The following is an 18,148-nucleotide window of genomic DNA, read 5'->3' as shown; positions in this document are numbered from 1 at the left end:
TGCTGCATCTGATTATGCCGCGGCATTTGCATTGGACATTGAGGGGAATATGACAACCTTGACACGCTGGGGATTTGCTCTGTCAAATAAACACGTCTCCAAGGATCTATATTGTTGTGCTGACAATACCTCCCCATTCAGTGCATTTCAACGTATTTTAATCTCGTACATCGCGTAGATTAGCGTAGTTTTATCATTTATTTATTTATTTATTACCGTGTGCAGATGGGGGGCGTTAGCAAAGGTTGGGTCATAGGAAAAAAGATGGGGAACAATAATAGTACGAACGAATGAATAAATGAAGGCTTGGCCAGAGCGGAAATGAACTCTACATGGAGCAACACTCTTCCTTAATTAATATCTCCCCCGCCTTTCCACCTCCTCTTTCAGTGTTTCTCTTTCTTCGTTTCACAGGTTCAGTCCTCCAAGTGCCTCTTGACGTCGTAGTGGTCATACAAGCTGCGCACACTGCAAAAAAAAAACAACCCTTTCTCTCTTTTTTTTGTTGTTGTAACAAACCATGCATTGCAAAGCGCATTGATTTCTTAAAGCAAGAAGGAAACAAACACTTGTTATTTCTACTATTTTTGAGATATTATAAATATAACACTGTTATAGTGTTTTTGTAAATTTTTCCGCAATGTGATGCTCGCAGCATTTTTAAACTTTTAGAAGGCAGTTAAAAAAGATCTCTCGTGAATTTAATACTTTTAAACAGCCAACTGGCGTTCTAGATGGAGGTCATTTGTATCCCACGGCGTGCCCACCTACAGCAGGTGATCCTGGTGTCGTAACGTGTCAGCGGTGGCCTGACATAAGTATAATAATAGTTAATAGAGCGTGATAGCGAGAATGGTACTAAACGTAACAAAGATGTGTCAAAAGCACAAAAAGTCTATGTCTTCATTAGCTTGATCTCCAAGGACCGTCGAACATTTCATTAGTGTGTAATTTATGAATGTTTGACAAATATTAAAGAGTATGTAAATATGAGAGGCATAATGTCTTTCCTGCGGGAGATGGCGAAATGACCCAAAGTCTTCGATACTGCTAGAGTGATCACATGCATTATGTTTCTTCTCAAACTGTGCATTTGCTTGTCTGTTTGGAACATATTTCCCATCTGACGTGTGAAATAGTGCAGATAAACCAATGATTCATAATACTGGCAGCATTTGCATCTCCTAATACTCTGTGTTATTTTGATATATGATGATATACTATCTTTTTTATCGAGTGTATAAACGCACTTTTGCCATTATGGCTTTGGCTAAATCAGTAGGAGGGTTTTTTTGTCCTAAAACGGCCCATTTCCTTGTTTGTGAACCAATTCCAGCGCAGTGGCAGGAAAAAAAAATCGTTATTTTATTGTTATTTCTGCAGCACTGGCTATCTTAACTTCTGGAGTTGGGAATCGCTTTTGTTCAGAGCAGGAGCTTCCCAAAAGTTGAGGAATAACCCTTTTGTGATTTGTTTGTTGGTGGGTGGGGGGAGTGGGTGGGTGTGCGTTTTCATTTTATATTTAATTTACACTAAACCTAACACACTTGTTCTCCATGACACTAATATGTGACAAAAAAAATCAAACATTTGGCTCACATACAAAGATCAACAGAGGAAAATGCATTCGAAATATGATAAATTGCCGCATGTATGTCAGGTCGATTTATTCGCCAAAGGGTAAGTCTTCAAATTCCTAATCACTTATGCAGCATGATGCATGGCCCTCTTTTATGACAGTGAAGCTTGCAAATGTGCTGCACAGTTTAGATACGTGACTGTGCAGTTGCTGAACACCTAATATTTACTTACTGGAAAATAAGTGAAATTACTTCATAACATGATCCGTGTACGCGTGTAATCCTGTTAAAGAGTTGTTTTATTATGTGTTTGAAAAAAAAAAAGAAAAAAGAAAAAAGGAAGAAAAACAAGGTTTCACTTAATTCTCACTATTTTTCCCCTTCCTCTTCCACGCACTCAAAGTAAGTGCACAAAGTCCTACAATAACGCCATATCTCAAATTGCTGCTCGCGATATAGCAACAAGTTTGCACGCATATATCGAAAGCGCATTAACAATACGAGTCATCATAGCTCTCGCGTGCTAATAGTCTCTGGTTCAGATTGCAAGATCAAATGAGAGAAGATCTCACATCAAAAGAGACCAAACAAGCGGGTCGCTGATTCATTCGTGCAGCTGCATTGAGTCCAAGGCCAACAGGCGTATCATACATTGAATGGGAGCTGCTATTCAGAGTGCAGGTGTGAAGTATGTGGCACATTCTGCCATATAATGTGGAGGTTGTTAGAAATCCGTGTTCGGGCCTATAGGCTACTAGGGGGCTGATTCCCATTGGAGGGAGCCCCACTCATCTGGGGAAGTAAAATAACTTAGTGTCCTGAAATCTGTGGATGACGGTAATCCCAAAACCTGGGGAGAGAGTTGAGATGTGGAGCGGGTGGGGGGAAGAGGGCGGTCTATAAGGTCTTATTGGCACAGATTTTCTTTCCCTTCTTCAGGTTCTTGTGACTTATGTTGAGTTTGCCTGCTATATACAAAAGCTGCCGCAGGGGTGTAGCCTTAAACCTGCCTCGGCTCCGCTTGCTCACCTCTTTATATGCGGAATACAGTTAATTTAGCTTTAAAGGCCGTCATAAATCTTTATGACGGAAGCTCATGGTAGCCTATATATCACGGTCACGTGATCTTGTAAATCCCCTCGGAAAACTAACCTTGGACGGTATCGGAATAAAATATTCAATATTCATGACAGGCTTTATGGTTGTAGTTAACTTGTGGGTGTGCATAGTTTGCCTTTTGACCTCCCTTCTCCACACTTGATCAAAGTCCAAGAAATAAAGTGTAATACTCCTTTGCGAGGAAAAAGCGGTGGAATATTCCTATAATAATATTATAAAACAATAATAAAAGAGTAAAATTTGGCGGGATTTCTGTCATTTAAGTTGCCATTTTGACAGCTCAAATATAAATATATTTACTGTAGTAAATAATGAAATCAAAACACCTTTTTTTTTTCTTAAATCAGTGTGTCCACACTGGCAGCCTTATTATAACAACTCTGTCCAGCTTTTCCGGTCTGTTTCTGGTTGGTCTATTGCACCTGTCTCTCTGTCTCTTTCTTTCTTTTCTTTTTTTTCCATGCCAATTTCAGCCTCTTCATTCCTGATAATTATGACCTGGTTGGTGTTGGAGGTGCTGATGGTGGAGCTCAGGCGTGAGGTGGGCGTGGAGGAAAGGGGGAGTGATGAGGGTGGTGTGGATGAGGTGGAGGAGAGGAGGGGGTTAGTGAGCCTTTTACTCCAAGACTGCTAATCCCCCTATTAAAGGGGCTTTGTTCAATAATGCCGGACAGTTTCCGGAAGTAGGATTACCGCCTCCATTATTTTACAAAGAAATAATATTTCACACTCAAATGAGCCTTGGGATGCAGCCGTGATAGTGAGAGGGACTTAGAAGAAATGAAATAGATTCATTTTCTCTGTTTTTTTGTAGCGATTGAAGCTCGACCTCCACTCCCCCTTCTTTTCTTTTTAATTGTCCCTTCTGCAATTAACGCGAATATGTATTTCCTGTTGAACTCCAGCGTCGCCAACAGTTTCCTGTTTTGCTTCTTCAGCAGTCGTGCAGTGTTGCTTCTCCCTCCTTCTCTCTCTCTCTCTCTCTCTCTCTGTCCCCTTTATACCCCCCTCCCCCAACCTACCCCACCCCATCCACGCACACACACCTGTTCTCGATTCTTGACCCTAGAGATGGTGTCAGATCAGAGGTTGTCACTCAGCTGAAGGCTGGATGAGTGAGTCCAAGGTGATCGGTTGTTAAAGAGCTCTTACTGTATTGACTGCCTCTGGTATCAAGTATCTGCACACCGGGAATTTAACTGTAAAAAAAAAAAAAAAGTATATATAGTAAAAGCAAACAGTCTTCATATTTTATCTCTGCTATGGTAGCTACATGCACGCCGGTTAACACTCTTTGGCTCCAAGCTGCTTTGCAACCAAACCCCGCACACGCCCGCTCAGTTTCCGACAAAGCACAGGATGTTTCTGTTTGGTCAACGTCATAAATTAGTCCGCGTAAAGGTTACCAAAACTGCAGACCTGCGCAGTCCCTCAACACTTGGCCACGGTCTTATTTTTAATTGAAATTAATCCACGTACCCCCCCCCCCCCCCCCCCCCCCACACACACACACACACACACGCACTTTCATCTTTGTCCGCAGTGAAGATCGAATTCAGAAAAGAGAAGAATGGCTTAAAAACGCAAAACTGGCCACATGTAGCCGAGACACGGACCTCGTCTTTATAACCCGCCCTCTCCTTACTCATTTTCTAATCAAACAACTTTAAAAAAATGTTGCTCGTCGTTCGCTTTCTGCCTTAAATGGAACACGTTTTTTTTTTTAAGCGACTCAGTTTCTTGTCCATTTTGACGGCTGGAACTAAAAAGCCTTAGAAGGCCCAATAGAGAGGAGCCCAACAAATCGGTGACAAAAGGCTTTCCGTGTCATCAACGTCGTTCAGACAACCTAAAAAGAATCCCTCTGATATTAACTTCCACTTCAAAGACTCTCTTTTTCAATTGAGATCCAACTATCTTGTTTTTTCTTTTTCTTCCTTCCTTTCACCCCCCCCCCCCCCCCCCTGCACTTATTAGACCTGGTGCTAAAAAACAGAGGCATCACCATCATCTTATTCTATTAGTGTTAGTTTTCTTTGCTTTCAGTTGAGCCTCTATCACAGAGCAAACTGTCATGAACTTAACCAAACCCTGGAAACGCTGAGGGAGAGAGAGAGAGAGAGAGTTGTAGCTGTGTGCGCTTTCCACCCACTTCTGCCTCAGTGAGGGCCAGAGTAAAAAATGTACTCCTCAGCCTGAAGTTTTCCCACTACAGCAAAGGTCTTCAAGCTTTTAGTTAACTCCAAATTTTCACTTTTTAATTATAACGTTGGAAAAGATTTCTGCCGGGGAACAAATGGGGCTTTCTGCAAAGTCTGAAATAATTAATTTACTTGTCTACTATTGAAACGGTTATCATTAAAAGACAGACTCTCTCCTATAGTTTTATGTATTTTGTGTGTAGAGTCTAAAATATGATTGTGGTTACATTTTATCCAGTGAGCGGTTAGGCCCTAAAGTGCAAGTCTATTATGGTGTGGGACAACTGTTTTTTAGCGGCTTCTCCTTTGATTGTCGTAAAGTAGGCCCGGAGCAAAAGAATATATTTCTCTTCTTTATACTGCCCCAGTCTGCAGTATAAAGGACATAGATTACCGTTTCCTACCCCATGGGAAGCAAATATTACATTATTTAGAGCAGGCTTTTGAGTCCACGGACTTGGCCCCATATCATTTGAGTTTGACTTGGCTATTGCTATAGAAATCTTAATTCACCATGAGGATTCACCGTCGTGAAAAAATGGCTCTTTGTGCGAAATGCTCTTTGAAGTCTGGATCCGAATATTGTAGCCTTTCATCAAACTCTACCCCACGTCTGCATCATACCACAGCTCAGCGGAGTAAGTGAGATTTAACACAAGTGTAGCACATTTTAGACCGCCCCTTTCACCGAGGGAAAAAAACTTTAAAATTAAAAGAAATTATAACTGCATTTTCTTCCGAGATGATTTTTCGTTTGATTATTACTTCGGAATTTAAAAGACGTTTTGAATCCGAACAGCAGGCATGAACGTGGGATATGTTAGTGGAGCTGACCTTCAAGCTATGCAGCAACAGATTGTTTAACAAAATATATTAATAATATATAATCTCTTTTATAATATAAAGGCGTGTTAAGTGACCAAAAACAAACAAACAAACAAACAAAACAAAAGTGATCTTTATCAAGAGACCTGATAAATTCTATGAACCCGAATAGCTCAGGGATTTAACTTTTGTCATACAAGATTTATTCAAAATACTCACAAATTACAAGGCAATTCGGTACGCATTTTGAGTGCCGCTGGATTTCAGATATTCAAAAAAAAAGAAAAAAAAGACAACAATGATACAAAAAAAAAAAATCACAAAATGCCCACTTTGATAAAAACATTTATAATTTCACGGTCGTATATCAAATACTGCAGGCATATGAAACAGCTTAATTACTGACCCTCTGCACAAATGTTTGGGAGGGGACGTAAGATGTAAACATAAAATGTTTTTGTACAAATAGCTGCAGTATCCGGTAAGAAACTGCTCCGAAGACAGATCCTTACAAAACTATCAACATCAACACATCGAAACTTACAAAAATTTACAAATGTACATTTTTTTTTCCTTTTTGTCTCCGTTGCTGTTGTTGTTCTAATTCAAACATGCACTTTGGTTCGGTAATACAAAATCCTTCAATGTTAGATTGAAAAATAAATAAAAACATATCGAAGTTCAAACTCATTTACAAAAAAAAATATAATAATAATAATAATTTTACACCAACATGCCTAAGCCTACAATAATGTACCACATTGTCTAACAGATTTACAAGACTCTCTCTGTACGTGGACCTGTGGGCCGTCAGGGCGTGTAGGCACCGAGCCAACCGCTCTGAACAAGTGATGTTTGAAAATATATTCTTTTTATACGCCTGGAAATTAGCACGTCTTCAAGGTTAGCACATTTTCCTTCCGATGTGGTTAAAATGCGTCTCTTGATTCTGGATTTCTGTTTTGTGGCTCATCCCCTTCACTCCCCCCCCCCCTCCAAAATAAGGGTACCAGTGGTCCTAAACAGGCACATGGGCACCAAAGCCAAACCGCGTTTTTAATTGTTAAGCTTGTGGAAATGTGTTTCTGTCTCTGCTGGTGTGTGTGTGTGTGTGTGTGTGTGTGTGTGTGTGTGTGTGTGTGTGTGTGTGTGTGTGTGTGTGTGTGTGTGTGTGTGTGTGTGTGTGTGAGCTTGAGCCGGGTTAAAAAGCGTCCCTCGGTTCTGGGTTTCTGTAAGGTGGTTCGTCTGCGGGGTCCGGTGTAGAGTGCCCGCTGGGTGGTGTTTGGGCGCCGCTGGCACCTGAGCTGTGGCAGACGTACCACTCGCTTAAATTCGCGGGCTGGGAGGCTCCCACCGGCTCTGACAACACCGAGGAGCCGCCTGGTTCCCGGCCCAAGTCTGAGGAAGGGGAGACCAGGGAGGGAGTGGACGACTCATAGCCCGAGCTAGGCGGAGGGGACTTGCAGTGCACCTTCATGTGTTTCCTCAGGGAGCTGGGGTGTGTGTAGGACTTATCGCAGCCTCTCACTTTGCAGTTGTAGGGCTTATCGCTGGTGTGGACGTGCGAGTGCTTTTTCCGGTCACTGCTGTTGGCGAAGCGTCTGTCGCAGCCGTCAAATTCACATTTGAAGGGTTTCTCACCTGTTTTTGTGAGACAAGATAAAACACAAATAAGCGAATGAAAGAGTTCAAATGTGAACACGTGATACTCACCCTGAGGCACTAAGCTGCCTTTTCATTAACATACTTTTTTTCCCCCTACATGTCTTCACTTTTATATGAAATGTACAAACAACCTGGTTAAGTGTAACATATGAGAGCACGAGCTGAAAATGAACTATGACCTGTATGAATAGAGCCAAAAATATGTAAAAGTGTGCCAGCTTTTATTATTTCATGTTTATCTTTATAATGCCATTTGATTTTATTTTGGGCATTTACACCCCCCTCCTCCCACTTGCACTATGAAAACAAAAGTTTGCCCGCCTGGACAGCTCCCAGTCTGGTGTAAACATGAGGGCTGAACCCCTACTGTCCTGGGTCTATACCTGGTGTATGCATCCATCAAGGCATCAGTCAAAACAGACAAGCTACGAGCACAGACGTAGCAGGCCTGTAATACCGGCTCAAAAATAATGATGAATCAAAGCACTGCCACCGCCAGGCTTCACCTACTGTGCGATAACGCAGTCTGTGTGTAATTTGAATCCTGCAAACGGTTGTGGACTGGCTCTAATTTTGCGTTTTAATAACAAGTATTTCTACCTGATTATGACAAGGCAAAAAAAAAAAAAAAAAAAAAAGACAATCTGAATAAATTACACGGAAATCATCCACTGCTGATTTTTCTCCCCCGATTAAAGCTTTTGAGAATATGTAATTGCCTCTGTCTAATTACACTTGCGGGCTGAATATCAATTTGACCTTCAGCTGTTGGGTTGAGAGAGCCAATCAAGGATATTAGTGTAGTACAAGAAACCGTCGAGGAGCAGACCCCAGGGGCAGCCCCAGTCATAACTACACTTTCGGATAGGTTTTAAACATGATACCAAGGACCAGGCCCCTTGGGAGTCAACACACAGAAATAATTTAGCAGATTTGTACTTAGGTAATGTGAGCAAATTATATGAATAATACATAGGGTGCAAAAATGAAACAGAGGGATATTGCCATGTAGCCACCGATAAAAAAGAAGGGCAAAAGTAATTGTATTCATTTACAAGTCTGACTCGACATTGTCAGGCCTCTTTTCCTTCCTAGTTCCACAGCACGTCACTGGGTGGCAAGCAGCCATGTTGCACCAGTATTTGTTTTTGCAGTTAAATCAGAGATGCTTTAAGCTGCATTGCATGCACACCCATCATTATGCAGGTAGTCAGTCAGCTGTGCAAACCTGCCTGTTAGTAAACTGTTTCAGCCGTCTCCACTTGTAAACTTGTTGCTTGAGCTAAAGAGTACAAAGGCTTAATCGTCCAAAAAGCACGTTTTCTGTATGAACCGGTTACTTTCAGATTGATGAAACACACAGCTACACGTAGCTTACATGATTTTGAAATAACAGCGACAAAAATGAAACACAATAATAATAATATTACTACTAAAAATAATACTAATAACAGATGAAGTGGGTGGCCAAGGCTAAAATAAAAACATCATCTCCACATCATCATCATCATAACCATTATATCTATTGCTAAAAGTGAAGATGCACCTTTCCAGCTTTGCTGCCAGTCATGTCTGGCAGGACATGCACTGAACTAAACAGGACCTGACGTGGGCCTCAGTCTTTCTGCTGTGGTGTAAACAAGAGGTTGAACCGTCAAACGCCTGAGCGAGCTGTACCATAATCCCCAAACCCAACCTTTGTGAAACTTGCGAGCACTGATGCAACTCATAACAAACAGGTGGCCAGTAGCTGTTGCGTCCTGCTGTATAGGCTATCGAGCAGCAGCGCAGACTGATTAATTGCCACAGGTCTTGAAAGTGCATTATAATGCGTAAAGTTGCGTAAAATAAAATTACAATAAATAAATAAATAAATAATGGAAAATTATCCACAAAAAAATCACTTCCCTTGCAAGTAGAAAGCGTGCAAACCCCACAGCTGAATTTTAAAATGCGACTTGATAGCTCTATTTTACGATTTACAGTGCATTTCCAACAATCACAGCATTTCCTTCTATGAATATTAAGCCACTGACCTGTGTGCGTCCTTTTGTGAATCTTTAGATTTTCGGATCTTGCGAACACTTTCCCACAACCAGGGAACGGACACGGAAACGGTTTCTCCCCGGTGTGCACTCGAATGTGATTTACAAGTTTGTATTTTGCTTTAAACGGTTTGCCTTCCCTGGGACACTCTTCCCAAAAACATATATGGTTCGCTTGCTCTGGTCCTCCAACGTGCTCTACCGTCACATGCGTTACGAGTTCGTGCATGGTGCTGTAAGTTTTGGAGCAAAGTTTCTTCGGCGAGTGCTCCGGCTCCAGCCACTTGCAAATCAGCTCTTGCTTTATCGGCTGCCTCATGTAGCGGAAAAAGGCACCGGCTCCGTGGTGGTGGTGAGCGCTAAGATTCATGTTCAGATTCAGACCACCGTAGCCATGCAAAGGCGAGGCAGAGAACGGATCAGCCCTGGAGCCTGCCACTTGACTCAAGTGATCAGACCTAACATACATTTCTCCAGGTAGTCCTAACCTTATTTGTCCATTCAGTGTTTGGCCACCCGGTGATCCGCTAGAAGGCTGCTCGTGGTGGAGTCCGGAGAAGAGGGTATGGTTCCCAGCGTCAGGGTGATGACCATAGTGTCCGGGATAGCTACCTGTTGTTGAGACAAACATTCCGTGGTGAGAGGCTGAACCAGCAGTCTGGTCAGTCAGTACTGGCATGGCTTGAGCTGTCAGATCTCTCCGGATGAGGAAATCCCTACCTGCAGATAAAGCCTGGGCCGTGTGAGACATAGAATAGGGGACCGATGTCGCCTGAACCGGGCCAAAAGCTCCCGTTTGACTGGAGACCACTTCACTGTGGCCTGCCATATGATGATTGTGGTGGTGGTGATGGTGGTGGGGATAATGATGGGCTGGGCTGATTTTGAGGGCCGCGGAGTGCCCCATGTGTTCTGGCCCGAATGGACTCGGCCCCAGGCGGGGTTCCGCAGTAATCTCCCCAGGGTGCGAGTGAGCCATTGAGTGTGGATGGCTGCTGAACCCCGGGAAGCCTGTCACGCTCTGAGGGGTATGGTGGTGATGATGGTGATGGTGGTGAGCCCCTGCCAAGTCAACTAATCTCAGCGCCGTGTTCCGTTTGGAAAACGTAGGGTCCATCACGGGGCTTCCCAAAGCATCCACGCTCATTACTTCCTAATTTTAGAATAACTTGACAGCAGGCAAAATAATAATGATGATGACAAATATATTTTAATCGCAATGAAAAAATAAAGAAAAAAAACTTTATAAAGTTAAGTCTATCTGCAGACTACATGGAATCCCATTCGGTTGAGAGGCAGCAGCAGGACGCTTTGATACTGAATAGAGATTCATGGTAGGCGCTGCAGCCCGTGGAGCTAAACAATCACCCTGCGCTCTAATTGGTCAGAGCTCTGTGATTGACGTCACCAGTGACAGTTTCCAACGTGAAGAAAAATGTCTTAGTGACAGCGAGCAGCTACCGCGCATGCGCAGTGCCTCGGGCAACGCTCAGGAAAAAAAGGAATAGTTGTTATGCAAAGGTTATTGTACAATAAAAGTCCTAAAAAGTTGATCCCGATATACAGTCGCTTCTCTTTTGTTGCGGCTCACAAAGGCTGTGAGGCTATGAAATAGCAATTTCCCCACTTTGATTATGTCCTTACAAAACAGACTGCTCCGCGAAGAGTGTACATATTGTCGCTGTAAAAGTTGTAAGGATCATAAATAATGCAGTGATATCTTTATTTTGCACTGCAGCGTCAAGGGCAGCTTTACGCACAAATTACGCGTAAGTTTACGCACGTAAACGATCGATGTCAGCGGAGAAAAACTTGTGCAAAGGACAACTCCACGTGGTAGTTTTAAATAGTCCGGAGTACATACCATTAATATGCGCTTTGATAAATGCACATATTTACATATCCAGCCGTTTGCCCTTCAGCGCATACTACAGAGCTGACTCCGTGCTCTGCCTGGTGGGATCCGTGTGAGTAGGATGTGTGAATAGGGCGAGCTGCGGCCATTGTCCCGAGGAAAAAAAATGTAATGGACGGGACCTGTTGTTATGATCCGGGGTAATTTTGCTTTTGACCCAGGACGGTAGCAGATGAGGGTCACAGAAGGTGGTGCCGTCGCAGACTTAAGTTCAAAATAATTCGTTTCTGTAGCCCACTGTAAGTACCGATACAAGCTTATCCTGCAAAGGATAAAACTAACCGTGATTATTTTTCTATCTTTGTTTGAATGCGTAACAGAAAGACAGTAATAGCTACAAATCGTAACAAAAACGCCATGCGGTTTTATAAATTATCCTCCAGATGGGTATTTTTTTCTACACGGACTTTGTCTTTTTTAAACCGTCAGGAGACTAAAAGAAATCAAATGGTTAGTTATTACAATGCTGACTAATTTGTTTATATAGCTTCACACGGACTATAATTTTCAGCATGGTTGACTTTTTCGGTGAAACAATCTTGCATGCCGACACTGCAATAATTGTGTTGCAATATCATAACTGTGGAAGTTGTATTAGATTTTTTTTCTCTTGTGACACTGCCATTACTTTGACTTTTCCTTATTTGTTTTTTTTACATTTTGGGAGTATGCGTTATATACACCAATTCGACATGTGCGGCTCATTTTTGACTGAAGTTTTATCATCTCTGTTTGCAGGGAAAAAAGATGACTGTGACTTTGTGAAATCCATAAAGTAGTGGTCAATCTGATGTCAGATACGAGGTGTTTTAATAGGTGCTGTTTGTCTTCTACGTGGTTCGTAATTTGTAGAGTCAAGTCTAAAACCCCAAATTATTTTCAGAGTCGCTCGTCAGCATTTCCGTTAATGAGAAAAACAAGTGCACACTATCTGAACTTGTGTTTAAGGGTGACTGAATTCATCATTCTTAGATGTAGTAATTAAAATAAAGCAATTAACCGAATATTAAGTGACTTTTAATCAGCTACCATTTTTGATAAGAGAAAATCAGTTGCAAACCTGTATTACTCTAGGTTATTTCTATGGATTGACTTGTCAAAACCTTTGCTGACAGCGTCATATCCAGCACATTAGAAACTGAGTCAATATTTTGAGACGTGACGGATCCAAAAGATGCTTATTAAATGGCCTTTACGCATGTGGCTCATGAGGCTCACAGCTGCAGCCTTCAGAGGCATCACAGCACCAGCGTAATGCAAAACTTTGAAGTGCTATTTCTGGTCCAAGTTGTGCATGCACTCACTCACTCTTGGAGACAAGTAAGCTAGGGAGCTGTACGAGATCCCAAACCAAAAAGCTGAATAATGCAGCGAGGTCTCATAAAACGTCGCATTTGCTCCTTTGGCTTTCACTTTAAACCCTCAAATAGCTTCTGCTAACAATTTCAATTCTGCACATGTAATATCATAGCCGATTATTGGCCGTTTCATTAGGATAGCTTTTGCGCATTAAAACTAAATATATTCAATTCATTTTGAGGCACACGGGGAACTTTGAGTGCGTTGCAGTGTCATGTACTACTGCAGCAACTCTAATTTATCTTTCCATGTTTCAATTTTGTATACAATACTCTCAGCTTATCAATGATATGTCATTCTTACCGTTTCCCACCTGTTGAAATATCCCTCCAAAATTTTGTATAGCAGAATATGGGGACACCTAAAAAGGGAAAAAAAAAGGTCGGATCAAGTCGTAGTTCTACTTGTTAAGTTGAGAACAACAAAACTTCCTCTCTTTCCTTGGTCTCCTAAGGCTGACTAGGAGAATGGCTTGTAGAAGCCAGTCTAGTAGCCAAGAAGATATTTTAATGGTTTGTATGGCACGTCTGTGCGTGTGGCTTTGAACTCTAGCAGCCGGAGGTTCCTGCAGAGAGCGCCGCAAATCCCACTTGATAACTTCGACAACCCACAACGTTTTACACACAGGTTATGCATTGCTGGTCTGCTAAAAAAAAAAAAAAAAAAAATTTGAGTGAGTCGCGCAAGCTCAGCCAAACCGTGATGGATACATTAGGTATAGTTGTAGATCCAAGTTAAATACTGGCCTATATATTCAAGGTAACCTTTGTGAACGCGGGGTGCTGGTGAGCATGATGTGGAAATCTAAAGCACAGATGTTCCACTGGTGTGCGCTTCAGTGGACGCCGAAACACAGTGTTGAAGTGAAACAGAGCTACAAAACTCGGACTGCGCACAAGAGGAAGAAAACAAAACGTTGTATGGACTCATTTGAAGTGAAACAGATAAAGTGATAATCCCCTGCCTTTCGAGAGAGTGATGACCCCAAATGAACTTCAAATAGCGGTTCCCCTAAGTTTTCCGAATGAAACACATATAACCGTGTCTCTCTATACCTGTACCTGGCACACGTGATGACGGGTCCAGGTTAGAACTCTGTCAGGTTTCATGATCTCCTGAATGCTGTCCCACGTGCAATAAATAAGAGAAGTGTCAGATAATAATCATTGAAAGCAGACAAACAGATTGACGCATCTGTCAGCCTGAGCGCTTAACTGTACAAAACGTTACCAATTACACAAACAAAAAAAGGGCGTGCTTGGTAATCTGATGGCCATGGCAACAAAGGCAACGTTTGGTTTGTAACCCTTCTGCACTCCGTGGCTGCAAAACGGGCTTTGACTTACTTTCTACGAGGCCAATTGTTGTCTTGTGTTTCCCAACTTTTGTTTTGCTGTTATTCAGCCCTTTAACCAAATTCACAGTCAGCATTCTCACAATATCTGGGATTGATGATGCAAAGAGGCCAATAGAAGTGAGGGCCCTGCACCGTGGATTGTTATTTGGTGAGTGGATGTTATTGGGGGGAAAGGGGCTCCGCCAATGAACGAGAAGCTCCGGAGCCACGTGACTACCCCCCTCCTCTCCCATTCATCAGGGCTGGACTGTGTTGTCTTTTCAATTCATTTATCTGCAGGAATGATTGCGACTATCAGTCTAGAGCTCACCGCCTGACTGAGGAGGTGAAAGTTGCGCCACAGGAAGATAAACCGCAAAAGACAATATTGCATGTATACACGATTTTGCGTGTGCATCGGATGAGCGGTATAGGGGGATTCCTCGCGTCTTAAAAAGTAAACAGAAATTCGGTGGATTTGAGAGTTTGCTCAGTGTAGAGGTCCAAGAGATACAGAGAGGGGGAGGAAGAATATCTGCGCGTGGTTTTTTGATTTCTGCTCTCAGTCGTCTCAGCGAGTCTAGACTGAAGATGCTCCTGGACGCAGGACCGCAGTATCCCACCATAGGAGTCACTACTTTCGGCTCCTCACGGCATCACTCAACAGGCGAAGTCACAGAGAGAGAAGTAGCGTTGGGGATAAATCCGTTCGCGGATGGGATGGGCGCCTTCAAAATAAACCACAGCTCCCACGATATTGGCTCCGGACAGACGGCGTTTTCTTCCCAGGCGCCCGGCTACGCAGCAGCTGCCTTGGGACACCATCACCACCCGACCCACGTTGGCTCTTACTCCACGGCGGCTTTCAACTCCACCAGGGACTTTCTCTTCAGAAATCGGGGTTTTGGGGATGCCACCGGGGCGCAGCACAGTCTGTTTGCCTCCGGAAGTTTCGCAGGGCCACATGGACACTCAGATGCAGCCGGGCACCTGCTCTTCCCAGGGCTCCACGAGCAAGCAGCAAGCCATGCCTCTTCCAACGTGGTCAACAGTCAGATGCGGCTGGGCTTCTCGGGGGACATGTACGGTCGGGCCGACCAGTATGGCCACGTTACGAGCCCCAGGTCTGACCACTATGCGTCAACCCAGCTGCACGGCTATGGCCCCATGAACATGAATATGGCTGCACATCACGGAGCAGGGGCCTTCTTTCGATACATGAGGCAGCCGATCAAACAAGAGCTTATCTGCAAGTGGATCGAACCGGAACAGCTGACGAATCCCAAAAAGTCGTGCAACAAAACTTTTAGCACGATGCACGAGCTTGTGACCCATCTAACGGTGGAGCATGTGGGAGGACCAGAGCAGACGAACCACATTTGCTTCTGGGAGGACTGCTCCAGAGAAGGAAAGCCATTCAAAGCCAAATACAAACTTGTAAATCATATCAGAGTACACACCGGTGAAAAGCCCTTTCCGTGTCCGTTCCCCGGCTGTGGCAAAGTATTTGCTCGATCGGAAAATCTAAAAATACACAAAAGGACTCACACCGGTAAGATCCGCACAGATTGACCGTTTTTTTTTCTTAGTGCCAAAATCAGTGCTGAGAATGCCTCATCCAAAATATGCATGCAATCAGGATTATTATTTATAAGGCAGCTGCAGTATCTTCACTGACATTTGACTCAGTGCAGCTGTCGACAGAAAATATTTTATAGGCTTTTCTTTTTGCTTCCCCAGATTTTCTATTTTCTATTACATTTAAAATAATATTTAAATTCAAATTGATATTATTTATGCACATCTAAATGAGCTGATTCAAATGTATTTACAGTAGATAATTATTGCAAGGCAATCCAATCCAAATGACTATTAAAAAAATATAAATCTTTACTCTGGTTACTGTTTTACATCTTCAATTATGTAAAGTCAAAATAAAAATGTGTAATAATAATGTTAAAGCCCCATCGGTGTCAAACACTATATTGTTATTTTTCTTGCTTCGTTTAGGTGAGAAGCCTTTTAAATGTGAGTTTGAAGGCTGCGACAGGCGGTTTGCAAACAGCAGTGACCGCAAGAAACACATGCACGTCCACACATCGGACAAGCCCTATCTCTGCAAAATGTGCGACAAGTCATACACACACCCCAGCTCCCTCCGAAAACACATGAAGGTAAAACCCGTTTTATTATTATTATTATTATTGTATTTTTTTGTATTCCTGCAATGTTTATCTGTGTGCAAGTGCAATTCACAGACTGTTTTTTTTTGCTGCTTTCAATGTGTGACTGGAAACCAGGATACAAAATATTTCTTTATTTGTATGATTTTATTCTAACAGGATGTCCCAGTTTTTCCCCCCTCCTTTTTTCCCTTCAGTGTAGTAACAGAAACACAAGTTAATTTGTCTTGACACTTTCTTTCTTTAACCGACAAATCAGATTAAGATCTTAATGGGAATAATTATGTTTTGGGTATGCTTTTTTTGTTTCTTTTTTTTGTGTGTTTTTTAGAATTCTGCACATGTCCCCCAACAGTCAGATTAGGACTTTTAATTTGTTTTGATGAGGTTCTTATGTTCTGTGTTTGATCAAAAACAAAAACGAAAACAAAAACCCCCACGGTGCACCACGATTCTCAAAACACGTTTCTCATTACTCGCAGGTCCACGAATCCAACAATGCAGGATCGCAGCCATCTCCAGCGGCCAGTTCAGGGTACGAGTCGTCGACACCTCCCACCATAGTATCACCGTCCACAGAGAACCAGAGCAGCAGCTCCATATCACCAGCAGCCTCAGCAGTACACCACACAACCAGCCACAGCACGCTGTCGTCAAATTTCAATGAATGGTACGTGTAAATATTTTTGAAAAAGAAAAAGAAAGAAAGGGGAAAAAGACTGCAGAAATAAAGAAATAAATAAAACTGCTTGGAATCAAAGACTTTATCAAGTCAGCCAGTGAAACGAGGACTGAAAAAAACACGGGAGGCCCAAACGATCAATAAAAGGCTGCCTTAATGTCAGTGAAAGAGAATGCATGGACATAAAGGAGGCAAGGACAGCCACCTACTTAAACTTTTCCCCCCTAAATATTTCTTTGAGTCTTTATTTTTACTGAGAGACTGCTCAAAAAAAAAAAAAAAAAAAGGAAGAAGAGAGAGATCTCAAAAAGCATGCTATCTGCGGGTAGAGGCCTGAATTTTTGTACATAAGGATTTCACCAAGTTGAAAAAAAATGTAATATTTTATTTTGTAAATAGTTCTATCACAGTTTAAGGGAATTTGTGAAAAATGTGGTCCCTAGATATATGGAAAAATGAGATGGTTTTAAGAATACTGCGATGAATAGACTTCATTGAAAAGAATGTTATAGTTGTGTACCAAATGTGAATTATTCAGTATTACTACAGTCTACACGTCGACTTAACCGACTCTTAGTATTAATGTGCTTTTGTAGCCTATTCAGTGCAACATTTTCGTCCAAGGTCCAGTTTGAGTAGCACAGTATCATTGTTGTTATTTAATGTCATGTCGATAAATCGTGTAGTGAAAGCCTGAAATTCCGTGTCAATCTGTTTATGTAGTGATAATTATAAAATCTCTGTCAATTGCTTTGTCTGAAAGGAAGTATTATGTAAGTAGCTCAATTTTCCATATTTATCCGCATGTAAAGGACCGGTAACATGTTAGAAATGATCGGTATTTATGGAGAAATGCGCTCATATGTAAAATTTAGTTTACAAAAACAACAAAAAAAATGTTTGGATACATTTCGTACTATATTAAAGGATTAAAAAAATACAAGAATGCAATGCGTTGGAGGTTATTGGTTTCATTAGTGTTTGAGGTTGATCTCAACATGAGTGCTGTGTTAAACTAATGGGTTCTTTTTATAGGATGCATCACCAAAACAGACCCCCTTTTTTCCACCACGATAATCCATTTAGTACAGTTCCGATGGAAGAATAATTGCATGGTTAGTTGCACAAATAATTTTAACTCTTTATGTGTGTGCGTATATGTGTGTGGGTGTGTGTGTGTGTGTGTGTGTGTGTGTGTGTGGGGGGGGGGGGGCTTTTGCAGTAGGCGCGCATATGTG

General features: G+C 42.2%; 2 protein-coding genes across 3 annotated transcripts; one reads left to right on the top strand and one right to left on the bottom strand.

Annotated features, from left to right (window-relative positions):
• Positions 1–6,870: 6,870 nt before the first annotated feature.
• On the bottom strand, positions 6,871–13,006 carry zic4 (zic family member 4). 2 transcript variants are annotated; one of them, XM_026179680.1, is made up of 3 exons: positions 10,156–13,006; positions 9,427–10,047; positions 6,871–7,366 (listed from the first exon to the last, which is right to left on the bottom strand). In XM_026179680.1, exons 1-3 carry the CDS (start codon positions 10,580–10,582, stop codon positions 6,927–6,929), a joined length of 1,488 nt encoding a protein of 495 aa, XP_026035465.1. In that variant the 5' UTR covers positions 10,583–13,006; the 3' UTR covers positions 6,871–6,926. The 2 variants fall into 2 exon arrangements, with proteins under 2 accessions (XP_026035465.1, XP_026035464.1); XM_026179679.1 differs by having other exon boundaries at positions 9,427–13,006.
• Positions 13,007–14,427: 1,421 nt separating this feature from the next.
• Positions 14,428–17,601, top strand: zic1 (zic family member 1 (odd-paired homolog, Drosophila)). Its single transcript, XM_026179681.1, has 3 exons — positions 14,428–15,597; positions 16,056–16,219; positions 16,711–17,601. Exons 1-3 carry the CDS (start codon positions 14,637–14,639, stop codon positions 16,906–16,908), a joined length of 1,323 nt encoding a protein of 440 aa, XP_026035466.1. The 5' UTR covers positions 14,428–14,636; the 3' UTR covers positions 16,909–17,601.
• Positions 17,602–18,148: the final 547 nt, after the last annotated feature.

Source organism: Astatotilapia calliptera, chromosome 9, assembly GCF_900246225.1.
Source record: "Astatotilapia calliptera chromosome 9, fAstCal1.2, whole genome shotgun sequence".
NCBI lineage: Eukaryota > Metazoa > Chordata > Actinopteri > Cichliformes > Cichlidae > Astatotilapia > Astatotilapia calliptera.
This window is presented reverse-complemented; position numbering and strand designations above follow the sequence as displayed.

Bases quoted from the DNA above. Each gene is read 5' to 3' on its own strand.
- zic4 (XM_026179679.1), bottom strand. From the start codon at position 10,582: ATGAGCGTGGATGCTTTGGGAAGCCCCGTGATGGACCCTACGTTTTCC. The intron at 7,367-9,426 runs GTCAGTGGCTTA...TCACAAAAACAG, and splicing joins TCACAAAAGGACGCACACAG to GTGAGAAACCCTTCAAATGT.
- zic1 (XM_026179681.1), top strand. From the start codon at position 14,637: ATGCTCCTGGACGCAGGACCGCAGTATCCCACCATAGGAGTCACTACT. The intron at 15,598-16,055 runs GTAAGATCCGCA...TGCTTCGTTTAG, and splicing joins ACACAAAAGGACTCACACCG to GTGAGAAGCCTTTTAAATGT. The intron at 16,220-16,710 runs GTAAAACCCGTT...CATTACTCGCAG, and splicing joins CCCTCCGAAAACACATGAAG to GTCCACGAATCCAACAATGC.